Source organism: Haplochromis burtoni, unplaced genomic scaffold (assembly GCF_018398535.1).
Source record: "Haplochromis burtoni strain Fernald_Lab_line unplaced genomic scaffold, NCSU_Asbu1 Contig_154, whole genome shotgun sequence".
NCBI classification, from domain to species: Eukaryota; Metazoa; Chordata; class Actinopteri; order Cichliformes; family Cichlidae; genus Haplochromis; species Haplochromis burtoni.
In genome coordinates this window covers 1,355,563-1,383,548 of record NW_024582515.1, presented here as the reverse complement: position 1 = coordinate 1,383,548, position 27,986 = coordinate 1,355,563, and the positions used below count along the sequence as shown (strand labels likewise).

General features: G+C 41.6%; 1 protein-coding gene across 1 annotated transcript in view; it reads left to right on the top strand.

Annotated features, from left to right (window-relative positions):
• LOC102310984 (mitogen-activated protein kinase kinase kinase kinase 4) overlaps positions 1 to 27,986 on the top strand; it is a gene marked incomplete in the record, with an annotated part of 101,660 nt that overhangs the window by 51,286 nt on the left and 22,388 nt on the right. Inside the window, 18 exon segments of the mRNA XM_005932555.3 lie at positions 7,252 to 7,377; positions 9,347 to 9,457; positions 9,646 to 9,736; positions 10,499 to 10,629; positions 10,847 to 10,901; positions 11,217 to 11,295; positions 11,381 to 11,556; positions 11,739 to 11,811; positions 12,072 to 12,282; positions 16,023 to 16,184; positions 16,320 to 16,406; positions 17,888 to 18,226; positions 20,166 to 20,315; positions 23,503 to 23,784; positions 25,597 to 25,706; positions 26,579 to 26,739; positions 26,942 to 27,039; positions 27,785 to 27,966. Of these exon segments, the coding sequence (XP_005932617.2) occupies positions 7,252 to 7,377; positions 9,347 to 9,457; positions 9,646 to 9,736; positions 10,499 to 10,629; positions 10,847 to 10,901; positions 11,217 to 11,295; positions 11,381 to 11,556; positions 11,739 to 11,811; positions 12,072 to 12,282; positions 16,023 to 16,184; positions 16,320 to 16,406; positions 17,888 to 18,226; positions 20,166 to 20,315; positions 23,503 to 23,784; positions 25,597 to 25,706; positions 26,579 to 26,739; positions 26,942 to 27,039; positions 27,785 to 27,966 (2,624 nt within the window).

Here is a 27,986-nt window from a genome sequence, read left to right as displayed (position 1 = left end):
GTCTGCTCCCCTGGGTCGGTAGTTCTGTGAGCGCTGCTCAAATTGTGTGCTGTCATACTTTAGAAGCAATATGGCTGCAACAGAGTCTCCCCACCATTTCATGCCCTGGAATGATAATGAGTAGTTTCAGGATGCCTTGTTTTGAAGGACTGACTACAAATCAGGGAAAGTGAGACAGAGATGGCGAGAGTGAAAGAGAGAGGCCGAGGTGAGATGCGTAATGACGGGATGGATGAACGTGAAAGTAAAGAGTAGAGTCATTATAGAGGACAACTGGAAGTGATGTTGCAAGGAGGACAGAGGGTGGACAGGATAAATGTGCAAACAAGATGGAGAGAAGGAGACACGGTGAACATGTGACAAAAAGAGAGGGGGTGATGTCATCTGCTCGTTAAAGCAGCTGTGGCCTGACATCCAGGCTACTTCCTGCTTTTCATCCCCTCTCTCTCTCTCTCTCTCTCTCTCTCTCTCTCTCTCTCTCTCTCTCTCCCTCTCTCTCTCTCACTCTCTCCACACCACACACACACACACACACACAGACACAACACACCATCACACACAACACACACACAGTTTATGTGTCTGATTTGACAAACTGATGATGATTGATGATGATTGATTCATTCATAACTGTATATTAAATTAATCACCACCAATCTTGACTGTAAATTAATTGTTTTGATCATTTATCAAAGGTTATAGTAATGTTGTTATGATATAAATAATAATAATAATGTGTAAATGATGATAATAGTAATACTTTGGCAAGCGTGAGTGCTTAAAGATCGCATGCATTTGATTAGCTGGTTCTGGCAAATTTAAAAAAAAAAAAAGGTAGAATCAACAAATTTAAAGTACAGAATCAATAAAAGTGATTTCAGATTCCCTATTTGAAGTCTTTGCTGTCATGTCTTTGCTGCGTTTTAGTGTAAAATAGGTGCATGTTATAGATGCATTGTTGTATTGAGCTTTTTGTCTGTAACATGAGGAAAATGCCACCACTGTTGTGTTTTGTCAGTTTAGGGGATTCTCGTCTTCGTCTCCTTTAGCCGCTGTTTTAGCTGTGATTCATGTCCCATATTGGGTAATGCTTAAGAATGTTCCTGCTGCGTTCCTCCGCCTTCACTCTGGTCTCCGCATCTGTAATTATTCTCAGTTGTTACAAAAAATGTTCACATGACTGACATTTTGTGGGCGAGGGATGCTCTGTTGACCATAGATGGTACTGGTGTCTGTGTGGAACTTTCTCTGCATCCTTTAGCACCCTTTATAGTTTTGTTTTTACTTTCAAAGTATAATTTACTCATCTAACCAACCGACTGGTTGACTGACAGGTTGGCCGGCTCACCTGCTGGGTGAGTAGCTGGACGGCTGCTGGCTAACTGCAGGCCTGCTGCTGATGAGTGGATAAACAGAAGGACTAGCTGGCCAGCAGTCTGGTTTGCTGGCTTTCTGACTGATTGGTTGGCTGCCTGCCTAGCCAAATGACCGGCTGCCTGGCTGGAGCAGTAACCAGCGGGCTGCCTGATGGACAGTGACTCAAGGGATTGGCTTGCTGGCTGTCTGACCGACTGACCCCATCATCTTTATGACAGTCAAAGCTCCTGCTGAAGTCCTTAAAAACTCTCAGCATGTTAAAGTAAAAATAAATATCAGAAAATTTGTCCAATGGAAGCTAAAAGTAAACTAGCTTTCATTTTTAGCTGCAGGAAGTGACAGAGTATATAGAGCTTTACTTAAAAGCTGCTTAAAGTGCAGAAATATTTAAATAGTTAAAAAAAAACACTGCTTCTGAAATACTGTCCACATGACTGACAGCATGAAAATATCTTCTTTTAAAGTGATCACGAACTTGTGCGCTGTCAGTTATCCAAACGTGATGTTTACTGGGTGTTCTGAATATCAGAGATAGTGAAACTGAGCTGCTCGCTTTTATTTACCCAATGGGGTCGCCAGTGAACCCATCTCTTATCTTTTAAATGCTGAAGTCTGGCAGAACTGCCCTTTAACTTCTGGGTCGGATTCAGAAATGGTAGCAGCCGTCAGCTGCCTGTCATTTGTTGCTCCTGCAGTTCTCGATAAGACGTGCACGTTTTAATTTCTTCCAGCGCCAACTTATAAGATTGAACCTGCCGTTAATATAAAAAGCCACTCTTATCCCCTTTGACAAGAAAGTTGAATTTGACAGCCAACAGAGTGAGGTAGCTACCTGCAGGGATAAATATAAAGGTCTTGGCAGTCATCAAGCGGCATTAACTTGCGAGTAGGAAGAAGATTTTTATTACAGTTGCAGTAAAACCAATGGTGAATTGGCCACTATTCTTATGTAACTACAGTGTGATGTTGGTTAGAAGATTTTCTGTTGGTAGCAAATCATCTGAAAGTGTGAGATGGTGTCTTCAGTGCAGAAATGTGTTTGATTTGTAAACTACAGGCTCTGGGTTCTTGTTTCTCTTAGTGTTTTTTAATCTAATGAACGTACTCATTGCTTCTTTTACTTACCTGTTAAACCAAAGCTTTCATGGTTGAGATCATCCTAGTCTGATCTCAAATTTCTTTACCAATTCTTAACGTTAGGCGTCAGTCCATACTAGCTTGTCATTAGCAATGTTGCATTTACAGGTGTTTGGGGAGATTTGATATCCCGGTTGCTGCAGTAAATAGCCTGGGGATTTTTACCTTGAAAGGTTGTTAAACAGGTACTTGTAGGGTTCGGGGTAATTTAATATTATGCTCAATTAATGTTGTGCGTGGTACAGACAGAACAGAGGAGCTGTATTGACCTAAGTGCATCTCTGCGTGTGCAGTGAGTCACTGTGTACAGCCTATACCACTGAGAGCCGTGAATCATAGTTAACATTTACACATGTAATAAGTGACAGCATACAATATGTTATATTATATATTATTAAAGCATATTAGAATTTTTTTTAAATCCTTAATGCTCCCAGGTCAGAGTTACGGTACTTATAATACATCAGAGGAAACCCTGACGGTTATTTGTGGCCTAGCTATAGTTTGCATCGTCACATTTTTGCTCTTCTCTTGCACAAATTTCAAGTAACGTGAAGTTTCCACCTTCAAACTCTGTTGTTTTCAAACAGAGGCTGGGTGATCGATGTGCAAATGTGCACTACATATTACTGTTTTTTTCCTATCTGCCCATCTCACTGATGTATGAGGATATTTGTAAAAACTTAAGTAATCAAACAAAGGCAGTAAGTGGTTTAACCTCCTAGGACCTGGTGTCCACATATATGAACATCACATTTTGGGTTATTTAGACCAAAATACTCAGTTTTTCTCTACAAGGGCCTGATATCCACTTACGAGGACATTATACTGCTACTGTTCTATCGAAATTTTAAACGAATATCCTCATATGGTCTTATTTTTCTTAAAAACAAAAATAAGGTAAAAAAAAATCTGGTAATTCTTTGTTTTTACATTCAATCAGCCCAAATATCAAAGAGAAATTAAAAATGCATGCCGTGGAAGAGTTCGGGTCTTAGGAGGTTAATGAGTAACTGTAATAAGGGCTACTATTTCACAAAGGTCACTCCACATGTTTCACATGCTTCACGCATGCGCAGGACTGGAACGTAAGCGCACAACTCTGTGAAAACGACTGAAAACGCTAGTGTGAAGTGTTTTCAGATGAAAAGGCCGTTTTTATATCTATCCGGGCTAGTGTGGAAGTAGTCTAAGTAACCGATTGCCAGATTACTCACAGACAATGTAGTATGATTATAGATTAGTTGAAGTTCTTGGGTAAAGAGCATCCAGACACATTGTGCAGAGTGATGAAGTTCTTCTTTACCAGCGAAGGACAACCATTTCTTTGTGGAAAGTCCCCAAACTGTCACCACAAAAATTGTTGTCTTGCACTGTATTATTATAGATGAAATATATGAAGTGGTGGTAGCCTTCTGGGTCTAAAAAGTGAACATCATGTGCCTTAAACCTGCATTCTTTCAAACGGCCAGCGGGAGGGACTTTGATGTTTGCAAAAATAGGTCTGCTTGTATGGACGTTTATGGGAAAATCACCCTCGGCTACTTTGATCTGTGTCCTCAGTAGACACTTTCCACATGACTGTATGATCTTAGTTTCTCATTTCTAGTAGCATGATCATCATTTTGTGCGATACAGACTCTATTGGAGTTGTAAACGAGGTTAAGGGAGGGCAGGCCAACCTGATTGACAAGTTTCTACCTTGTATATGTCGTAGTATGAAGATGTACCTGGATTATTGTGTGGAAAAGGATTCTGCATATATTCTCCATAAAACAGAGCAAATCTTAATCTTATTGCAACACAACCAGAGTGCAACAACAATAAAGAGAATGGTTAGTAGAGTTGCAACATCAGCAGTGTTCATGTTAAAATGTCACCATCTTCGATATGAAAAGCCAAACAGTTTGCCCAGCACTTCCTCGGGGCCTTTCCTCCGTGGACATATGATGCTGCTGCAGTTTACTAAGGAGTCCAGGCTGCAGCTCCTGCTTATCAAGCAGCCGCCATTGGAAAGAAAATGTCACGTCATGTCACTCCCGGTTGGGTCGCTAGATCAAACGCACGTGCTCAGCTGAAGCAAAAACACTCAGGAACAAATGTCACCCAGCTTTGTCACCGTGATTGAGAAATAATCACTTGATCTTGTTATGTGCCTGAACGTGTGTCTGAGCCTGTACTGTAATATCCTGTGAGTGTGACGGGGAGACATGGGGGGGGCGCTTGTTTGGCTCGGTTATCATTTTGAATTCAGGCTGTGTCTCCATGTTTGTTTGGAGGGGTATACATTTATTAGATTTTCTTTTGGACACTGTTTGTGTTCTTGCCTGGCCCTGTCTTTCACAAGAAGATGCAAAAAAACTGCAAAATTAGCTTCTCTTTTAGTTTTCACTACCAACACAACAACCTGGTTTAGTTACAGCCCATTTTACAAGTTTCCCACTGAGACCAGACTTTCATATAAGTATGAAAACCAGTTCTTGCATAGCAAAGAATCCTCAAACATAGTCAAATGTTTTCCTACCATTTAAAATAAGGAGTCAAATAAAGACTTTGAGAAGTAGAGACTAAGAGTTGTGTAGATCTCAGCTGTAAATCTGCTATGCAGGAACACAGCAAAAGGTGGTGCTGTAAAAGCGCACAGAACAGCTCTGCAAGCCTTCAGACAAAAAAACAAAACATTTAAGCCTGCACACAATAAGAACTATTTAATTTATGAATACATCAGCTGACACTACTGTCTGGCAGATGATAGTAAATATTCCTCTAGATTGCTCGTTGTTTTGTTTGGCATTTTTACAGCCCAGCTGAGACTTTTAAAGTCTGCACTTTAAATGCCGTCAATAGATAAAGCAGTTGCCAGCCAATTTATACACGTTCAAATCATGTCTGTGTTACCATAGTTCTTTCAAACAGTTGGCACTGATTGGCTGTAAAAGTGTTACATGTACGTGTTTACAGGTGCTCCTGTTACTTGTGTGTGCATTCTGGCATGCTTTTGCCTCATTAACAATATTTAGCAGTGTGTAAGCTGAACATTCACAGATTCAAGATCATTATCATTATTATCATATGACACTGATACCCCCAGACTGCCTGGGGATTGTCCACACTCGGAGAGTGTTGACTGAGCCCGAAGTCTGAGCGCTGGAAAGACGATGGTGATGTTTGTGGAGAAAGTGCTGGGAGAGACAGCTGTTGCACAGCATGGCCCTCTCCTCTCCAAGTCTGGGGCCCCAGCTTTGCCCGAGTCCAAAGTTGAGGAGTATCTGGTCGATGTACCTGCAGTTAGCTGGGCTGACCACATGAAATAGCCGCGGTTTGTCAGAGGATAAGCAGGAGAGCCTATCGTCAGCCCAGCGTGCTGCTGCTACTGCGCCGGCCAGCTACGATGATGCGTCTCTTTATCCCTGTTTCGCCACTGGCCCTCTCCTCCACCAGTTTGTAGAGGGGGCCAAAAATTCATCTTCCCATGTTCCTAGAATTTGTTTGTAAGCTAACTGTATCATGGAGCAAACCGCCGTCCAACCATATCACTGTGCCTGCCTATTGACAGTACATGGAGCTGGGAAGCATGGAGTACATGGATGACACCAACGAGGCTGGCTTAGCTAACACACCTGGTATGGAGCCATCCCTGGCTGCTTATCTGGCACCGTCCCACAACCATGGTGTTGGTGGCCCCACAACTCTGCCGTACAAGCAGTGCAGATTCTCCACGTTGCAGCTGGACAGTTTCAACTGGAATGCAGGCGGCGTTTCCAAATGACATAATGGTTGTTGGGCATGATGGCATCTCTGATCGCCGTAGTGTCACTTGGACTGTTATAGATGAGTGTTTCAATGGTGGACTCTCTCACCACCTGTGTGCATCGTGTCACCTGACAATGACACGAATCTTGCATGCTAGCTGTCTGTCCCTGGAGGGAGCCCAGACTGTGCCAGGGCTCTCAGATTGGGAGGGTGTTGTTTCACAAGGTGGTATCCACAGATGGGGATGGGGAGGTCTGTGCGATGACGCATCAGTGAGAGGTGTCGGGACCACAGAGCAGCCTGAGCTGCACATGAATCACTTAGAGCTGCTAGCAGTGTTCTTAGCTCTCAGGCATTTTTGTTCTGAGGGTCCAGCATGTCCTAGTGATGACAGACAATTTAACAGTGGTCTCTTACATAAACAGGCAGGGAGGGATACGCTCTCTTCCCCTGTTAAAGATGTCTCGCTCTCTGCTTCTATGGTGCAGTGTTCATTTTCTGTCTCTAAGAGCCACCCATGTTCCGGGCCACCTGAACCTGGGGCCAGACCTTCCCTCCAGGGGGTGTCCCCTGGTGAGGGATTGGAGGTTGCACCCTTTCACAGTGGCCCAGATTTGGGATCTATTTGGCAAGACGAAATTACACCTTTGTGCCTCCTGGTATAACACAAGGCTGCCCTGTTACGCAGCTTGGCTCGGTGAAGAGTGGCTATCGAAGTCTGGGTCATTGTGATTACAGGGAGTGAGTGCAGGCGGGGCCAAAACCATGTCATTACAGGTCGTCTTTAGGGTTTGAATAGAGGTTTCTTCAGCCAGGACACGGGGGCGTGATATGTACCTCGTTCCTATCCTTCAGATAACAGAACTAATAGACATGACTGTTTGTTTGGATCTACTCTGTTAATTCAAATAATTGCTTCCCAGCTGATCCACAGCCAATGATAGTGTCCTAACTCTGTTTTTCCACCTTTTTTTTTTTTCATAGGATGAAGAGGAGGAAATTAAGTTGGAAATCAACATGCTGAAGAAGTACTCCCATCACAGAAACATAGCCACCTACTACGGAGCCTTCATCAAGAAAAGTCCACCAGGCCATGATGACCAGCTCTGGGTGAGTCTAACATCCCATTTCTATAACGAGCACAGTATTACACACATTACAGGTTCAATTTAAACTTATATATATATAAATAACTTAATGAACCGAATCTTGAAGAATCCTAATTTAGAACATTTGTGGAGTTATTGAGCAAAGGGACGGAGTAGGATTAAATTCATATTCAAGCAGGAACTGTAAGATCACGTAACAAGATTTGATTTTGCATACATTCAGTGTGTTATCATCACACGTTAGAAGGTATTTTGAGACCGTAATGAAAAGATTTGCCAGGCTAAAAAAAGACAAACTAAACAATATTAGGGATTCCTGTATAACAGCCAAAGTGTACACTGTTATTTTTAGAAAGTTGATTGATTGTGTGATGACAGATAAGAGAGATATTACATACCATGAAGTCAGAAAGCTCTCCAGCTGATATGGAGTTGAAGTTGCTTTATGCATTTTCCTCAATACAGCCAATATGCAGTTCTTCATATTTGAAGAGCAGTAAAAGAAATGACAGCAACACAAAAAAACAAAACAGATTTCTAGAAAAGAGCAACAAGACTGTGGAATTAAATAAATGGTGCATAAGTGAGAAACAAAAGGAAGAGAGTCAATCAGAGAAGGGAGAGGTGGGGAGGATCAGGAAGTAGAGAACAGCAGCAGGAAAAATTTACAGCTGGTGGTTTGTCCGAGGCAGGATTACCTCGTTTTATGACCCGGAGGCTCTGCTGTTCCTGGGGAGGAGGAGGAGGGATCTCACTCTCACTTCACAACACAGTCCCGTATTTGTTTTTACAGCTGCTTCCACCGCCCCGTTTACAGCCTCCACTGTTGTGGATTCATGCTGTCTGCCGTGCGTGGGGGTGACATACAGAGTGTGTGTCTGTTTTATGATATTCATGTTCTGTGCTGACACCACTTAAGACTACTGTCTCAAGAAGATCACTTTATGTGTTTATGAGGCATATATCCTTTAGTAAGCGAGTAAGAGACACGGTATCAGAGGCTTAGTGACCATTAGAGAGCCAGTCTTGACATATTTGTTTGAGGATTTTTTATGTTTGTCACATATGCAGTACTAAAAATGAATCGGATCAGTCCCCCAGGTCGCAGCATGACAGCTGCCACCCGTTGAGGTGCACAGAAAATGCTTTCCAACTTTAAATTTATTGTAAAACAGTGACGAGGGCAACCCATGAGATTCAACAGATGCACTTCTGTATTTGTATTGTCTCCAGCTTCCTACACTTGTGGTTTTGCTAATGCTTTTCTCTTTTGCATTAAAACCACATTTCCTAATAGCCGTTGGCTTCCTGTCTCAATCACGGCACAGGGTAAACTAGTAGAAGTGATTGCATTTTTTCCTTCCGCATTCCCTTTTATTCTTTCTGCCGTCTCTTGTTACAATATACTCTGAAGTGCTGCACAGCACTCCAGATGATTTGCATTCACATGAGGCGTGGTGGCTCACAGGAAAATGCAAAGTTAACTGGGACCACTGAGTTTCTCAATAACTGCTCTGTTTGCTCAAGGTAGCTCTAATACGATGAAATAAGCTACCTTATTTATTCCCAAATTTGGGGAATTCCTATATTACACAGGAATTTCCCATTAAACTCAACAAGCTGCAAATCTTAAAATAAACTAGGATGGATTATTAAAATAAAATACAACATGATAAGATTGTCAGAGCCCAGTAAGCTAGAATAGCTCAATAATGAAAAATTAGACAAAATCAAAGGTGTGCAATCAAACACATTAAAGTGAAATAAAATAAAGAAGATCATTAAGTAATAAATGTAAATAAACACAATAAAGCACATTTGAAATCTTAATATTGCATTACAGCAATATACAACTAATATCTTATAGGTGTATCGATAGTAAAACGCTGCATGGCGTCTTACGCTGATGGTAGAATGATGGTGAGCGTTTGTGTGTGTGTGTTACAAATGCATCTCTTTCTCACCTCCAGCTGGTGATGGAGTTCTGTGGTGCCGGCTCCATCACAGATCTGGTGAAGAACACCAAGGGCAACTCGCTGAAGGAAGACTGGATCGCCTACATCTCCCGAGAGATCCTCAGGGTCAGTTATTTCTCACAGTCTGCTGCCAACATCTTCACTAGATTATATTATTTGTGTCCGAAACGTTGCTAAAAGTATGATTTTAAATAATTTAACTTTTGCATTTAAACAAAACAAACACTTGTTTGACCGTCTGATACAGCCCATGTTCCTAATAAGTTGTTTTAATTTATATTTTATCCCACCAGGGATTAGCTCACCTGCATGCTCATCATGTCATTCACCGCGACATCAAAGGACAAAACGTGCTGCTGACTGAAAACGCTGAAGTCAAGCTGGGTGAGTCAGTTGGCTTTAGACCGGGCCTGTAGACGGGAAGTGCTCCCGCGCTGTGGTTTTGGACCGGTGCATGGAAAAGCGATTGCACCAGCAGATCTGAGTCAGCACTGTGGCGATGCCAACTGGAGCTTTCTCATTGCCAGTGTTTTGTTTTCGAATGTTTCACATGATCGCACAGCTGCAGGCCTGTGTAGTCAAATCCTTATGAAACATAAGATCTATATACAGCTCCAAAATTTGTCTTTATTTAGATTTCTTCTGATTACAGTGTCACAATAATTTCTCGCAACAAAACTACCTAGACGTTTGATTTCACTTATGATATGTGCACAAAAAGACAGAAGAATCTGTTCTGAGTTTTGGAGATTTAATGTCCAGTTGTGCTGATCTGTAAATCAGCCTCCACAGTGTTTTTAACTTCCAAAGAAAAGTTTTAACTTCTGTATAAAAATCGCGTATTTTTCACCAAACCTTTGTGTGAAACCACCGATCAATGTTGTTTTTATTCCCTTTAATTATCCACAATTCAGTTGCAACTTGTAATCACGCCATCCTGTGTTACCTAGCTTAATAATGTCCCGTGACACAGCATTAAACAAAGTGTCTCCACCGTGGTTAAAATACAGCATCTTGACCTTTTACACTCTGAGGCAGACTCAAGTTAACTTGAGGGGCCCCTCTCACAGTTGTAGTTTGCCTTGGTGCAGGATCTGAACGGTTTTAGTCTGTTTTCTTCATTTGAATGCTTCGTGTTTCTTTCAGTGGACTTTGGTGTGAGCGCTCAGCTGGACCGGACTGTAGGTCGAAGAAACACCTTCATCGGGACGCCATACTGGATGGCTCCAGAGGTCATCGCGTGTGACGAAAACCCTGATGCTACCTACGATTACAGGGTGAGCATGCAAAACTGCATCTGGTCGCAGATGTTAGTGGGATTCATGGTGCAGAATGAGTTTGGAACCAGTCAAATAGGAGCATCATCCATGTGATAGAAAAGATTATAGTTTTAATCATTAATATGACCAATGAGAAGACTGCTCTGTCATTTCCATCACATGTGTTACTCAGAGAAGCACACAGACTAACTAATCGTATCTCTTTGTGTTTCAGAGTGATCTGTGGTCCTGTGGAATCACAGCCATTGAAATGGCTGAGGGAGCTCCTCGTAAGTACAATACCTGATCGTACCACAATACCTGATTTCAATGATATCATGAGTAGAAACTGGTACTTTTACTCTAAACAAATTTACTGGTGTATTTCTGTTTCAAACCTGCATGATCAGAAGAGAACTCTGTTTACTCTGTTAACTGTAGCTTCACTATAGACTTACATTTTCTATTTATACCTCTTATTTTTATGCAGGCAATACAGATGCAACCCCCCCCCCCCCCAAATCATCTTAAATGTATGACTTTGACATTTATATTAGTTTTTTTTCTGATCTCTCATTTGGTTTCTCTTCTGTTGTTTCCTTTAGCTCTGTGTGACATGCATCCAATGAGAGCCCTCTTCCTCATTCCCAGAAACCCACCTCCTCGACTCAAGTCCAAAAAGTGGTGAGATGTTTTCCATCTTTTATTCTTGATATCAGTAAACCATGCCGATCCGAACTCTGTACATGACGTCTAACTGCCATCATAGGTCAAAGAAGTTCTTCAGCTTCATTGAGAGTTGCCTTGTGAAGAATTACACCCAGCGCCCTCCCACTGAGCAGCTGCTGAAACACCCCTTCATTCGGGACCAGCCCAATGAGAGGCAGGTCCGCATCCAGCTCAAAGACCACATCGACCGAACCAAGAAGAAGAGGGGCGAGAAAGGTGAGTCCAGGACGAAGCTCTGTCAGTGTTAATGTGCAAAAATGAACTTATGGATAAAAATCAGAAGCTACTCCCTCAAAAGGGCATATTTTGTGTCTTTAAAAAAAATATACATATATTATGATGAAGGTTTAATGAGGAGTCTAATTTTTAGACATTTTATTTTTGTTAACTATCTGCAGATGAGACAGAGTATGAATACAGTGGCAGTGAAGAAGAGGAGGAAGAGTCATCTGAGCAAGAAGGAGAGCCAAGGTATCGATCCATCTAACAATACATAGTTACAGTACATAGTTTTAGCTTTTTACTATAAGCTAAACATCATAAAGTGAATTCTGACCATGTTTTTGAAGTCATCTTAGTGATTCCTTTATATTTAGACACATACATATGCACGCTACAGCCTCAGTACTTGTGTAGCACAAGGTCAGATGATTACACCCTTGATATGAAAAGTATTTTATGATGTCATACGGGTCAGTTTCTACATCCTTCTCATCGGGTCATCTGTACAGTTCCATAGTCAACGTGCCGGGCGAGTCGACCCTGCGTCGTGACTTCATACGTCTGCAGCAGGAGAACAAGGAGCGTTCGGAGGCCCTTCGCCGCCAACAGCTCCTCCAGGAGCAGCAGCTCCGTGAGCAGGAGGAGTACAAGCGCCAGCTGCTGGCTGAGAGGCAGAAACGTATCGAGCAGCAGAAGGAGCAGCGGAGACGGCTGGAGGAGGTTGAAACCTCATAACAAATTAATAGGATTTCTATGTTAATCGAGTAGACACAGTGCTGTGGTAAGACTGTGTGTTTAGAAGAGGCGATAGACTGCTGTTTGACTGTTGTGTTCCTGTAATGTAATAATCCAGTGTAACTGGATCTAAAGTGGTGATATCACCAGAACAGAATCCAGCAGGACAACCTAACAAATCCTCATAGATGTTAAAATGCCCAGCTCAACAGCAGAAGTCAGTATATTTACTACCAAAATGTCTCCATAGCTAACTTGCCTGTTTGCGACCACTGCACAGGAGGTTCAGTTTAATGTGAGTCGTGTATTTGAGTGAGGCTTAAGGCTGAAAGTTCGGGCCTGACCACACTGTGTCACAGAGTCAGAAAAATGTTGGCAAAATCTGTGAGAAAAAAACGAAAAAGAAAATGAGGGATGTAAATTTGCCTAAACAAAAACCATATTTAAAATATGAGTTATTTATTATTAATTAAGCATTTACCCTGGAAGTTTCAATAGGACTAAAAATAACCCTGTTGCAGGGAAAGATTTGAATTATTTATGAAGTTTTGTACACAGAGAGGTTTTCCCATGAAAATGAATGGCATCACTGTTTTTACAAAACTGAAGGGTTTTCAGTAAATTTTGACGTTTTCTGAAGTTTTCTTAAGTGTTACCTTCTATATGTTTGTTTAAAATACTAAGAAACTCATGTGGCTCGTTGGATGCAGGGAAACTTAATATATTTATTATGCTAAATATATTATTATGACAGCTGGGATAGGCTCCAGCGCCCCCCGCGACCCTGAAAAGGATAAGCGGAAGCGAATGGATGGATGGATATTATTTAGATTATGGATGTATAACATGACTCTGGACTCTCAGGCCCAAGAAAAGGACATTTCTAACCTATTTGACTTCATCTGCTTCTCCAGTAAATCTTGATTTATTTTGACATCATAAAAAAATCAAAAGATCAGTCTTAGATCTTATCATGGCAACAATATCCAAAGTACTGCTCACATGTATACTACTTCTTCTTCTTCTTTTGACTACTCCCATTAGAGGACGCTACATCCTCAGCCACACAACCCTCTGCTTGTCCACCTTCACTACATCTGTAAACCACCTCTGTGGGTTTTTTCTCCTTTTCCTCCATTATCCTCTATCCTCCTCCTTCACATGCCCAGACCACCTCAGCCTTTCCTCTCTAACTTTGCCTCTAAACTTCTGAACCTGAGCTGATATTGTCACTTTCACTCATAATGCAAATCTTTACATCTTCAACTCTGCCACATTAAGCTTCACCTGCTGTATGTTTGTTAGTGCCACCACCTCCAAAACCATCCATCGTAGCAGATCCCACTTCTCTCTTGTAAATATTCCCTTTCACTCTATACTTGTCACACATCACCTCTGACACTTGTGGTTTATTATAAAAGTAATTTGACTTGTCAAAACAAGACTTTTGCAATCAGAACTGCTAACTGAGTGATCTTCTCAGCTTTGATTCGTGTCATTTTAAATTTGGAACTGACTGTTGGTCCTTCTTGGGCTTTGAATTATAAATTAAAAAACATAAAATTCAACAGATCTGAATCAGTAACACTTTGCTGTTTTTTCAAAGCGACAAATTCAGCAGAAAGTTAGAATGACTAAGTAGAAAAGTCCTTGTTCCTTTGATTTCAGCTCATCTTGTTTGGGCAGTGAACCCTGGGGGGTTAGCCAGTTTGTCTGCTGCAGTTAATATGTGTGTACATTATGTTGGTGAGATTAAAGTTGTTTTACTCGGGGGGATAGCAGTTAGATTTTGTACTTGATAATTTCATATAATGTTCCAAAATCAATTTTTGACTAGAGTGGGAAAAAAGTTAATTGGTTTCCCCAGAGAGTGAATTTGAACACCTTTGCTGTAATTGTCCTATTATCTCTTTAAGCTATAATCACTTTTCTGAACCTGGCTTCATCCTCTGTTCTTAAGAAGAGAGAGAAAAAAGTTCAGTAACACCGGAGAGGAGTAAAGGAAGTGCAGGGAGGAAAAAAGCTTCAAATAGATGATTATAAATTTGGACACGACTGAACTAAATTCTCTGGAGGAAAAAGAGAAGAGACAGCTCTAAATATTAAAAGAGGGACTGGGGAAACAACCCACCCCCACTCACCCAAAAAAAGCAAATTTAAACACGCTCAAAAATTCACTGAGCACATATAAATGCACTGCACAAGTGTAAGGCCTCTGTGGGAAGAGAGAGAACAAAGTTGTATTTCTGCTCGTGTTTTCCCACTGCACTTACAGCTCAAGGCTCCGTTTTTGATTCATGACGGTGCTTGTGGATGAATCAGACAGCGAGAAGCCACAGTTGAACGCTGGCCACGTCACTGAAATATCGGCGTACATGTGCTCTCCTGTTCTGATAGATCCCCACGTTTGGAAGCTTGAATGCTGAGCACAGAATCTGTGCAAACACGATGCGTCATCGTACGCAATCCGTGACCTGCAGTCCCGCAGCGTTCACCGCACCCTGTCACAACTCGCTCACAGACAGAAATCAGTGTAATTTCTTCATGTGTCTGCTTAGAGAGCCAAGCTTAAACAAAAACACGCTGCCTGTCAGGCCTGAACTTTCACACTGATTAAGATATCCAGTGTTAATGCAGTCCTTGAAATGTTGACATGTTATCGTCTTTTTACTTGTCTGTCCAGCTCATACACCTCCGTAGTATTTATGTTTTCTCTGCGCACATCAATAAGACATTTTTGCCACAACCTATACTGATGTCTATCTGTTCAAAAATACTTGCAAACTGAGTTTAAAAGGTCCCCAAAACCCCAAATAAAAAAACAAACAAAAACAACACAATTTGGATCGCTGTTAAAACGAACTCTGAGCCACACTGGTAGAGCTGTGTAAATCCTCGACAGCCGTGAATAAAATAATTAAAGAGATGACCTGCAACATAGTGCATTCCAAATTAATCTATAACTCATCCTGTTTTGACCCCTGCAGGGTTAAAATTCATCCTTGATGGCCTCTAAAAAGTTTCAGATTGCTCTTCTGTCAAATTCATGGTTTTATCTTTTTATATCTGTGTGATAGAGAGATCTTAACATAGCTGAACTCAGAAAATGATTGAAAATTGATTCTCTTGAGCCTCTTGATTGTTTTGCTTTGAAGGTGTAACTTCTATAAGCAGCCTTCACCATGTATCTCCTTGGTGTGATGAAGCAGAGACACGTCTGGAGTCCCATCACAGTGACACCGCAGACTTTACCTAAAACATGGAGATTATCCAGTAACTCATTGATTTGCCTTAGATTAAGCCAAATGATGCTGTAATGTTGGGCCTTTTAGCATAGGAGTGTTTGAGGTTGAGTGTGGCAAAGAACCACTTTCATACACTTTTAGAGCGGCTTCATTTTTCTGCCCCAGACGCTGCCACTCGAGTGGCACCAAAGGCAGTTATCGTTATGGAGGAAAATTCAGAGCAATAACCATGTGCGCTATACAGCAGTGTGCTGAATGTTTGAACAGGGTTTTAACCGTTTCGTGTGAGTCGCACACTTTGCGGTCTCACGTTGCTTCTCTTACCAATCCAGGTCAAATTAAAATATTAATATTGTGCCAGTCATGCAGATTCTAGTTCAGCACTGATTAGGAAACATGAGGTCAGTGTCTCGTATGACTTGACAAAAATCAGAACTAGGACGATGAGCAGTTTCTTTTTTCTTTTTTTAACTCCTCCAGCAACAACGACGTGAGCGCGAGATGAGGAGGCAGCAGGAGCGTGAGCAGCGCCGGCGCGAGCAGGAGGAGAAGAGGCGCATCGAAGAGATGGAACGACGCCGCAAAGAAGAGGAGGAGCGCAGGAGGGCCGAGGAGGAAAAGAGGAGGGCCGACCGCGAGCAGGTAGGAGGGAATCGACTGGGCAAGACACTGAAAGATTTGTTTTATCAACTTTAATTAGGATTTGGATTAATTTGGATGAGCTTTTACACCCACCTTTCTGATATTTAACTAATGGCTGTGGACTCTGACTGACAGGAGTATATACGTCGACAGCTGGAGGAGGAGCAGAGGCACCTGGAGATCCTGCAACAGCAGCTCCTCCATGAACAGGCCATGCTTCTGGTGAGTCACATTCAACTTCATTTTCCCCCTTTTATCATTTAAAAAAAAAATCTAAATGAGCTTAATGCTGTTTCTGCTTTCATGCCCCAAGTGATTTTAATGTTTCTGCAGCTCCCAGGTTATTAAATTTTCTAACGCAGGTACTTTATTCCTCCATTACATGAGTTTTCCTGAGTCCATTTGCCTTCTGTGCTAAACTTCATCAAGTTTTTAGAAATAACTTTTGACTTTAGTGAAGCCGAGGGGAGCCGTTAACGGTTGAGGTCAGAGTATAATGAGCGTTCTCAGATTTTGCCGGGGAAATCAGGATGTTTACGAGCCTCTCAGTGAAGGTGATGTCATCAGCAGGAAACTAGTCATCCCACGGAAAGAGAGGGCTTCCCCTCTTCCAGATGTTAAAGGGTCAGGGGAGGCGATACTGATACTCAAACCATGTTGTTATTTTCTTTTTCTTTTTAAAGGATTCTGTTCCTTTTGGGGTTTGGAGCGGATATTCACATAATAAAAGGATATGACCGTTAACATCCTCACTTCCAGTTTCAACCATTACTTAATCTCTGACCATGTGGTTCCTGCATAGTCACCATTCATAAACTCGTGCAAAAAACAAGCTGACTTCTATTTAAACTGTGAAACACATTACTTTGAGCTGTATTATAGGGATGAATGTTACATGTTTGAATTAACAACCTATAATTAGATGGAGCCTCTGGCAATGGGCACAACTGTCCCACTGCATAAAACTGTATTAATGCTTCACTGGTTTAATTGCTTTTCACCACAGCGGTCTAACAGGCGTGCAGTTGGACCTTTTTTCCCCCACCAGTATCCATCAGATGGTTTAGTTTTTTTGTTTGGTTTTGTTTTGTTTTCGTTTGTTTTTTAGTCTCCTCCCATTTAAATTCTCCACTAAAGCCTGACTTAGCCTGAAACTCAATGTTTTAACAGAGCACATTTTTGCACAGTCAAATCACACTGTGAGTTGAATTAGCAGTGTTTCAGTCATAAAGGGTGCATTTAACATTTTTAGGACCTGAGACACTCAGCCTTATAGAAACTAGAATATAAAGCTATGTGTGCCGTGTTTGTTAACAGCTGTGATGTCATTGCTCACAGTTACAGGATATATATTAGATATAAATATATCCTTATATATAAGGATAAATAATATGTAATAAAAGTAAGAAATTAGTTAAAAGCCTTGCAATATTATAATGCCATTACCACCAAGAGGCTTTCAAAACAAAGTGCTCTCTCCATCTCTGATGCTAGCTTCTACACAATAGTTTTCATACAGTCGTATTCCTACAGTCACTGCTGGCATGTGACTCCAAACTGATGGTTGGTGTAACTGTATGGGGTCATCTAAATGGATTCTTAATCCCTTAAAGTATCAAAAAGGACTTTTTTGGACATAGTAAGTGTCGACCAGCCTATGTGTGCTAGCGGTTTTGGTTCAACTTGACCCTCCCTGTACTCAGGAGTACAAATGGCGGGAGCTTGAGGAGCAGCGGCAAGCTCAGAAACTCCAGAGACAGCTGCAGCAGGAGCAGGCCTACCTGCTGTCGCTTCAGCAAAACCAGAACTTGGACAGTAGCAAAACAGCCCAGCAACAGACCCCCAAACCCCCACAGAACCCTGAACCTGACAGGGTAAAGCCTCTGCAAGCCCCTGAGCAGGAAACAACAAAACAACCACAGAACACTGACAGTGAGAAGACACGGCCCAGTCCAGCCTCCAGTCTGGAAAAAACTACAGAAAGCAGGCTACCAGTGGCTGACCTTCAAGGCCCCGCCCCTGACTCTGAGCCAGTCAGAGAGGTGAACCTCGTTAGCTGATCAGTCACAGTGACTGCTTTTAAAATGCTTCCTTTGCTTGTGTATACTCACTCCCGCTGTCTTTAGTGTATCGTGTGTAGATGGTGACGGTGAGCTGATGGTGTGGGGTGAATGGCTTTGTAGACGAGCTCTGTAGCTAGACTGTTTCTAAACTCACATGTCTAATAATTAAACAGGTCCATGACGCACATATATGCCTGTGTTACAGGACCAACAGCAGTTATTTTATCTATTTAGGTGAACTTAAGTATGAAGTTCTAATAAATTGAACTCAACTTGAGACCAATCTTTAAAGCAAGTGATGTTATAGATCTTTTCAAGCTGACTTTGGAGAAGCATCAGCTCCTCCAGAGACAGCTGTAGCAGGAACAGGGCTAACTGAGAGAGAAACAGAAACAAAAGGGAGAATAATGTTTAGGTCCAATATGGAGCATGAAACTGATGTGCTGCACGTAGAGTTTATAGTATTGCTAATTTCCAATACTTGTGAAATCCTCATAGGAAAAAAGTTGGGAAACTAAAGAAATTATTATACCAAATACCAACAAACTAATATCTAGATGCAGCATATTCATGTTCACTTCGAGGATTCCTTCAGACTTCCTGAAACATAGAATAAAAAATACAGCCTCTGAGTCTGAAAAGGGCTGCCAATGTTGAAGTGCCTTAAAGGTGCATTCTTTCTAATGGCCAACAGAGGTCAACTCCTCTGGTTGCAAGATAAGTAAGATTGTACAGAAGCCTGTGAGAAAATGAACCTACTTCTCCCTTTATGCATGAGCTCAGTAATCAGTTTTTTAGGGTCTCGATTGCCAAGTTCACATTTTATTAAATAAATCTTGATGCTTCCTTTGCAAATTATAGCCCCATTTCAAGTACAGCAGATGATAAATCAGGGTACAACATAAAATCCCTGGTTTCTCAGTCAGATCCACCCCCATGCTCCTATCATCTAGTTTCAAAAACACAAGACATCGATATTGAAAGTGACAATCTGGCCTTCAAAGCAGAAGCCCAAACGTTGGTGTCATGGTGGCTATGTCAGCGTTCTGTTTACAGTGTATGAGCAGATGTCATTTGAGCTTTTTCTCGTGAGTTTGCAGTGAAATGCTCACTTGAACAGCTCCTCCCTCTAAAGAAGGACACAACTGGTCTCTAATTATCCTCATGGTAGTCCTTGTCCCCACATTAATAAAAACGAGCCACCTCGTTAGTGCTCAGCGTGACTTACAGTCTCTTTCTTCTTTATGGCATTTGGTATCCTTTTTAGTGCCTATTGGGAAGGATAATGACAGAGACGCTCGCCAAATAAAAGCACATCATTGGCCAAAACAGCTCAGAAGCCCTAACACTGGTGGAACAAACAGGATAGTCATCTTTTGATAGTTCAGCCATCATATTTGTCGTAATGATAACACTGTAATGACAAAGTTTCTGATAAAGTGGCAACATGAAGAAGAAAAAAAACACAAATGGAAAAGATATCCAAATATCCATTTTGAAGAACAACCAAAACAACATTTCAAAATCTGACTTTCTATGGTGAACCGTGTCCTGGACCTCAGTGTGTGACCTAACCTTTCCTTTGTGAATGTCTTCTCTCCACATGAAAATGCATGACACTCTTGCTGGTCATGGAATTGCTGTCCTTCTCGTAGGGATGTGGGAACACTGCGGTGCCAATAACACTGCTGCCTTTGAGGAGGTGCTTTGTTGTCCCTGCTGGTGTGCCTGTATCAGCAGATAACTTTCTGATGTGCTTGAACTACTGCCAGAACAAATCACTTCTTCTCTGTTGGAAGAAACTAACAAACCATAGCGGCTGATGGCTTCTGTCTTTTCTCCTCTTCGTGTACTGACCTGTACCCACCTGTATTCTCAACTTGCTGCTAATGCTGCTGTTTGCACGTGTCCTTCTTAGGCTGACGAGCGATATCGGAAGAACGTCCAGGGTTCTCCCCAGGCGGCTCAGACCAAACCACAGCAGCCTCCGGTGCCGCCGCGATCTGAGTCTTCATACCCCAATGGGAACTCTGCTTCTGAGGCCATGCACCGGCCTGTGGAACCACAGGTAAGAGTGACTTCAAACCATTTCTTCTTCTCTTAAACTATTCTGCTTTTACATTTACAGCTGTGAGTTGGTGTCCACTGGATCACTGGACTAGGAACAGTCCACTGGTGATTTACATCTTAAAGGGTGTTGGAGCATATTGAGCAGTGGATGGGGTTATGAGATTATGAGAGAGAGATTCATGTATTTGACAGTTTCATATTGTTTGCATGACACAAGATCTGATTGTAATATCAACTTCCCTTTTTCTACATGGAAGTAGTAATAGTGGAGCTTGGTGGGGCTGAGCATGCCTGAGGACTTTATGGCTGCTAACCTGTCATTCAGTTATGTGAACAAGCCAAATTAGGGCGAGAGTTATTCGTTCCTGGGCCACAGCGTACCGGACGTGATCTGCAGTGGGCATGATAAGCAAAGTCATAGCGTAATGACTTATTCAGTTTTCCCCTCCTTCCTGCAGTCAGTTCACTGTCACTAAAATGAAACATTACTGTCATAAATCAAAGAGCCAAAGCTTAAACACCTTATGTCACTGTGGTATTGTAACCCATAGTTAACATCTTTGTCTGTAAGAAGGCTGTAAAATTAATAATGAATTAATAAGTTGAAATGCACCCTTTGGAGAGCTAGTTCTGACCCTCTGGCCATGTGTTCGACACCCCTGGTTAAGAGTATGCTGTCAGCCTTATATTGCCGAATTGCCTTGCCAACTTTGAGTGGATTTATGATGCTGAAATGTGTTATAGACCCTTGCATGTATGCTTTGAAAAGCTCATTTTTCACAAAATACTGGTTTATTCGAAAAGTCCATTTACCTTCTTAATAACCTGAACATTGCTTCAAGATGTTATCTGTGATTTTTTTTCCCCCTGATAATAATTCATTAGGTTTCTCCTTCAGGTGACTCGAGGAAAACTGAAATCTTTGCACTTTGGAAGATTTATTGTTTCTCAGTTTAGGAGTTGTTCTGCTTTTTTTCTCTGCCTTCATGGATTGTATCTTTAGCTTTGAGGTCGTTTCATCTGAATAATGTTTCCAACTGTGTGCTGCTGCTGAACTTCTCATGACTCTTTTCAGCCTCGGGCTTGTTATTACCTCAATTTCATTTCCCTCGTTTTAACCAGTTAAAATGTGGAACAGCATAAAACTCTTGACTGATTTGAAAAGAAATCTCCCCTTTTTCACCCAGCTTCCCTGTGGTAATGAAAATCAACCAAGTCCAACCTTCTGCCATAATTAACTCTTGGACTGACAAGTTGTCCTCCCAATATGTAAATGCAAACAAAAGCCCTTTCACCAGATGTGTGTTTACCACAAGGTGTGCAAATGTGTGTGTTTATGGGATTTGCCTGATGCTGTAATGGGGGGTTTGAACATCTCTGCTCTACATGCTGTAACTCCTTATTGTGTGTTGGTGATTAAAACATTCATAATTCATGGGCATCCAAATTTTGCAGGGTGACTCAGGCAGTATTAGTCATTTTCCCAGTGAAGGATTGAGCACACGAAGCATGAATAATCACAGTTCATATTAAGTCAATCTGTTTTGGATATGTCACACAGATTACATTATATAGAAATGATGCTGTTATTCAGTAGGATGGGGGTTGTGTTGGCCGCGGGTGTGACGATGTAATTCACTAGAGCGTTATTAACCCATAATGTTAAAAGTGGATTACTCTCATTAACAGAGAGCCTATAGAGTATTCACCACACAAAGGTCTCATATCATGATGCCTAAGAACCAACGTGAGGTATTTTTATTAGCTGCCTTCCTAAAGAAATCTCACTGCTGTCAAATATGGAAACAAAAACTAGTTAAGGTTAAGATGGTGATTATGAATAAGGTGAAAGGCAGGATGTGCAGTGCCCACTATCAAAGTCACATGTTTTCCTCCACTCCCAGCCATGAATGTGTGCATGCTGCGTGGACCGTTGTGGTTCTGTCGGCACGCTTGTTTGCATGTCAGCCTGTTTTTACTCCTTATTCATGCATCATCTCCAGATAATTTTTGAAGGTGATCTAAAAGGACCGTGCAGTATATCGAAAGGACTAAAATGTCCACAAAAAAAAAAGCTGACTAAAAGCCAAGCCAGTAAAAGCATGACTCAATATTTTTTTTCCTGGATCAATTCAGCTTAATCTCTCCATTCCCTGTGAATTATGTCTTCTTTTATATTTTGTGTCATTCCCTGATTTATCCAGGCTACCTTTTTTTTTAAGTTAAAAGCTTTTACAGTAAAATTTATGCTCTCCAAAAAAGAGGGTGGCCCAGGTGATAACAGGTATGACGTGCAGATATGTCTATTTCACGAGTGCTCCTTCTCCCCTCCTGTTGCACTCTTGGGTTCTTAAGGGGATTTGCAAAGATTTGAGTCTTTGCCTTTAAAATGTCTACAGCTCTTCTTTGATTTTACAGACAAGCTGTGTCAATTTCTAACTGAAATCAGCTTCTGTGACGTTAAAACGATCTAGTATTTCAGAGCAGTGGTTGTTAACATCGTGTTGGCTTCTGCCAAGTTGTCAGATCAACTCGCCACATCAGATATCTGACACCGTGTGTTATTATAAATCATAAATGCTCTGTGCACAAATGACCAAGACTGAAAATCCTTGCATCTGAGCTGAAAGAACATTTCCATCTAGAATCCGTGATTGAACTTAATGCCACTGGAAAAAGTGAATACTGTAGCAGCAAAAGGTTAAATATGTCATCTTCCATCTACTTTAAGAGCATTATAATAAATCTATAATGTAATTATATCCTCTCATTTACATCTTTACCAACTGAATGTGCAGAAGAGCTCTTCAGCTGAAGCCTGGCAGCAAATAGGAGCTAAATGACAGCTGCAGTGTATGGATGTGTCATTCTGTTAAGTCATCGCAGCTTTTCTTTGTTGTTTTTACTTTCTGCTCATTGCTGGATCCTTTCATGCTGTAAGATCCCTCTCACTGTTCCACATCTAATTATGAATCACCCAAAATAACCTTACAATAACCAGTAGGACCTGCATCGCCCTGATTTCCACATTTGAGAAGTCTAATGTTAGTGTTACTAACATTAGCTCAAATGTGACAAACCCCTTAAGATACCCTACAGTCCCTGAGCTTGTTCCTTGTCTGAATACCCTGCATGCAGACTGACCTGCGCTCCCCCATTGTGTTCTGTTTTGTGTCGTCCGCAAGGTTCGTTCTCATCTGGCTGCTTTAAAGAGCAGCAGCAGCGTGGCCTCATCAAACTCCACTGCCACTCCGCCTGTTGTGTCACGATCGCACTCCTTCACAGAGCCGCTTACCCCTAGCTTTGAAAATCTCCACCTTCAAAACAGCCACGAATCCCGCCATCACCTTCCATCATCATCATCACCACTATCATCCTCATCATCAACGCCTGCTCGCACTGACCCACACCCCCATCCTCAGCCTAGGCCCCATGAACCAGCCCCTTCAGCGGAGGTCCCACCGAGGGTAAGGACTAGAAGAAAGAAGCCCAGTGTGGTAGCATTAGTTGAATAAGACAGTCTTCTGTAATTATTTCCCACCATTTTTTTTATACAATATCAGAATTTAAACAGCTGTTATTTTTTTTCCTTGTATGGAGACCAAGAAACACGATATCCACTGTATGTGAGGAAATTGGATATTGCAGGGCATTTTAGTCCAATTTTTGCACGCAATATCTGACAAAAGAAGAAGTTACTGTGTGGTGAAATTTCTTGTTCATGCAAAAATAGCTGTTAGTTAAAATGCATCACAACATTCAATCCGTGACCTTTCTATAACTCGACTGTTGTTCCACTTATAGGACGAGTCGAGACAGTCTGCCTCATGCTGCGTTTTTCTTCCCTCACCACACTAATTTAGACTTTTGCTGCACCACCGCAAAAAAAACATAAAAATAACAAGATGAGGAATGTAAGCATAAGAAGACAGTCGTTTCCTAAGAGAATCCACCCTGTCAATGCAACACAATGGGAAAGCTTCAAGTAAACAATGGTGGACCTCACAAGCAGGTTCAGCCTTAAAATAGAGGAAAATGCTACTGAGAAAAGATTGACCAATCAGTAACATCAGTTCATACTGTTCCCATGTTGTCCCTAACTTAAACTCTTAAATAAATAAATGGCTGAAGGTTCTGTTGTGCATGGCTGTGTTGCTCTGCTCTGCGTTGGCTTCACTGAATTTACATGTGACTGATTTAGGGGAAAATGTGCCTCACATGCGTGACCTGTGACTACGATGAAGGCTTTAGTTGGCGTACGTACATTTATACATTTCAAGTTAGATACTGTAAGAACACAACAGGCAGTCACGTCAGAGATGCGCAGCTCATAAGCAGCAGAGATGCAGTACGCATAGATCCTGTGTTTTTGTTTCAGTCACGTCATCACCAACCTGAAATGTGAGCTTGTTGGTGCGTTGTTTAAACAAACCCAGCTGTTTAACTTAGTCTGATGTGAACACAGTTATTGTGTATTCTATTAGAAGGCAGTCTACTCCCCCTTACATTAAAGATAATAAGATTACTTATCCTGACAGTACCAGAACAACATTTAAGCTCGTTACAAGATTTGTACCAACTGTCTGGCTTCCAAAGCTGCTACTTTTTATTTTAACACTTTTGTTTTATGCTTGCTGAACTCATGAATACTAAAACACTTCAGTTACTCACACCTTCCCCCTGATAATTCTGATATCCTTCTAATATGTGACAATTATTACTTGTTGGATATTTTTTAAGCTTTGGGTGTAATTTTACTGCCAAGTCAGACTTTAATTTGACTGACTGGAGCTTTCATCTCTGGGCCTGAATTAATTACACACAATCTGTACTTTTATATCACTGAGTGAAAGGTATCTCTACAAAATCAGTAAAGGTTATGAATCTTTTAATAAGATTTATTCAATGCTTGCAGAATCTAACAGCTAGTAATTGTGAAAATGTAATTGACAATAATCGGTGCAGTAATTAAGCAAACAATCTGACGCTGGGCAACATCGAGGGATTCAAAACTAGAAGTTTTATACCATTTTATTGTTTCTATTTGGGAATCCAGTCTGACGATTAGTCCAGCCAAATAATATGTTTACCTTAGTCATCCTGACATGTTGTGGTATAGCTTACTAGTTCTGAAGTTTTCCAGTGGATTAAAATGGTGACACACTCATGTGACGGTGAAGTTTAAAAATATGTGATTTGCATATTCACGGCACATGGCAGCACATCCATGCCTAAAATGTGTGTATTTGTAAGCTGGTTACTGTTTTTATCATGAAAAGGTTCCTGTCAGGACTACATCAAGGTCCCCAGTGTTGCCGAGGCGAGATTCGCCTCATCACCTTGGCAACGCCGTACACAGCAGCCACGCAGCACAACACAATGCTGCCAGGTAAACTTTCGTAACCTGTGTTGTGTGAATGTGTTTCCTTTCTTTGCTTTACTACTGCATTCTTCTTCTTGCAGTCTTTGTTTTTTTTTTTTCATTTCCAAAATTTGGAAACGTGCCCTTTAAACGATATGGCTGACATTCTAGATATGTGATATTTAGAAAAGAAAAGCCAAGCTTGCTATTTTTTAAAAAGCATCTGTATGACACGTGAGTCTTCTTTGAAATAACAAAAATATAATTCGTTAAACGACAGGAACTGGGCCCAGAATAGTACCCTGTGGCACTCCACCAGTGTCTTAAGCAGGAGACTGGATTCAACGTGCTTCAGAGCACGTTGAATCCAGTCTCCTGTTTTCAACTCTGCAATTACAAAGACATCCCGAAAGAAAAGACTTTCACAAAGGCTGTGCAAAAACACTTCATTTAGTGATGGATCTGACAAATTAATTCAGCGTCTTCACTGTCTGTGCTGTTGCAGTCCCAGTCTGCGGAGTTGTGTGGGAGGCTTTATGTAATAGTTCTAGCTGTCTAACCTTGTTGTCTCTACTTCTATAGTTGTGTGTAAATGTGTCTCTCTCTTTATTTCCAAACCACAAACCTTCTCATGGAGTGCCATCTCTCTTCCTTCCTCTTTACCCTGCAGTGCTGTTTTTAATATCTAAAACTCTTGGCTTTCTGTAATTTCAAGTGTTTAGCGTTTTTACACTGCTCATTAAGAACTTTAACTGTAATCCAATAACATGTCAGTAATAATTAGCGAATTTAAGAAGTTAAATTAGCTGTGCTCTATTTATAACATTTTAATTTGCTGTTTAAAAGTTTCTGTATCTATGATAGTTTACCTGACTCTCTTGACTCTGTTGCCTCTGCAGTGCAGCGGAGCCTCGGCTGCTGTGGGAACGAGTGGAGAAACTGGTTCCCAGAACGACCAGTAATACTGGCAGCGGAGGCTCCAGTTCCTCTAGCAGCTCCAGTAACTCCAGCTCTCAGCCCGGTTCTCACTGTGGCTCAGGAGAGAGGTTCAGGGCCCGCTGTGAGTTCACACATACATTAACCAAGTCAGCAATTAGAAACATGCAGGAGGTGGACAATATAACTAAAAAATCACCTCAAACATAGCTGTGCTAAAGTGTGTAATAACATGTAGGTGAAATCACTAACAACATTAGTTAAACGTGTAGATTTTATTCCAACATTTTCCGACATGCTGACCTTATCACCTCCACCTCCTTTAGCCTCTTCTAAATCTGAGGGTTCACCCCTCCAGCGGCCAGAGAATGCTGGGAAAAAACCAGAGGAGAGGAGGGACGTGCTCAGGCCGAACAGATCAGCGGTGAGAGTGGACCCGGAGCTGACTAGCCAGTAGCTCACTAGGCGGGATGGGTTTAGTTAAACTCTGTGTGCGTGGTGACTGTTACGTGTTGCGTCCAGTTAGTTGCTGTTAGATAGATGGAGAGTGTGATTATTAACAAATTGTGACAGGGATCTTGCTGCTTGAGTCTTTTTTGTGTGTGGGTATATGAATGAAAATAAACGGACTGGTCTGCTCAGGCTAAGAAGTGCTTGTTTTATCTTTGGATTGAGTTTATTGGCTGAAGGGGTCTACTGCACGTATTATTCACATTCTCTTCTCAGCGGTCTCTTCCTCAGCGGTGGTCTTTTTAACTCATGGCTTCTCTTAACTTAATAAATTAACTATTTTTTCTGAGCTGGTTTAATTTTTCATCTTTGCAGCTCTAACAACTGTTTCATTATTAGAATTAATCCACTAACCTTACCTACTGTAGCTTGAGGAGCACCAGCTGTACTGCTCTGGAGTCATCTCTTTTTTCTCTTTTCTCTTTTGGCTTTGCTCTTCCGTTGGTTTCTCATTGGCTGGCGCACATCTATAACCATTCTTCTTCTCCAGCAGCTTTCTCTTTCCTGCGTTTGTTAAGCAAGATTAACAGCAAATCTTACGTAGTGCCCCTTGCTATTTGCATGTAATATGCAGTGATGAAGAACGGACAATACATCAGCAGAGGAAGAATGACTGAACACATTAAAACACGGTTCACTTTTTATGTCTCGGCTTCTAGGACCTGACGGCTCTGGCCAAAGAACTGCGTGCCGTGGATGATGTTCGCCCCCCAAATAAGGTGACAGATTACCCTTCATCCTCCAGTGAAGACTCGGACACCACTGACGAAGATGACGATGAAGAGGTGGATCAGGAGGCAGGTGAAGAGTCGACCTCTGGCCCGGAGGACTCCAGAGCTGTGTATGTACACAACGTTCCTG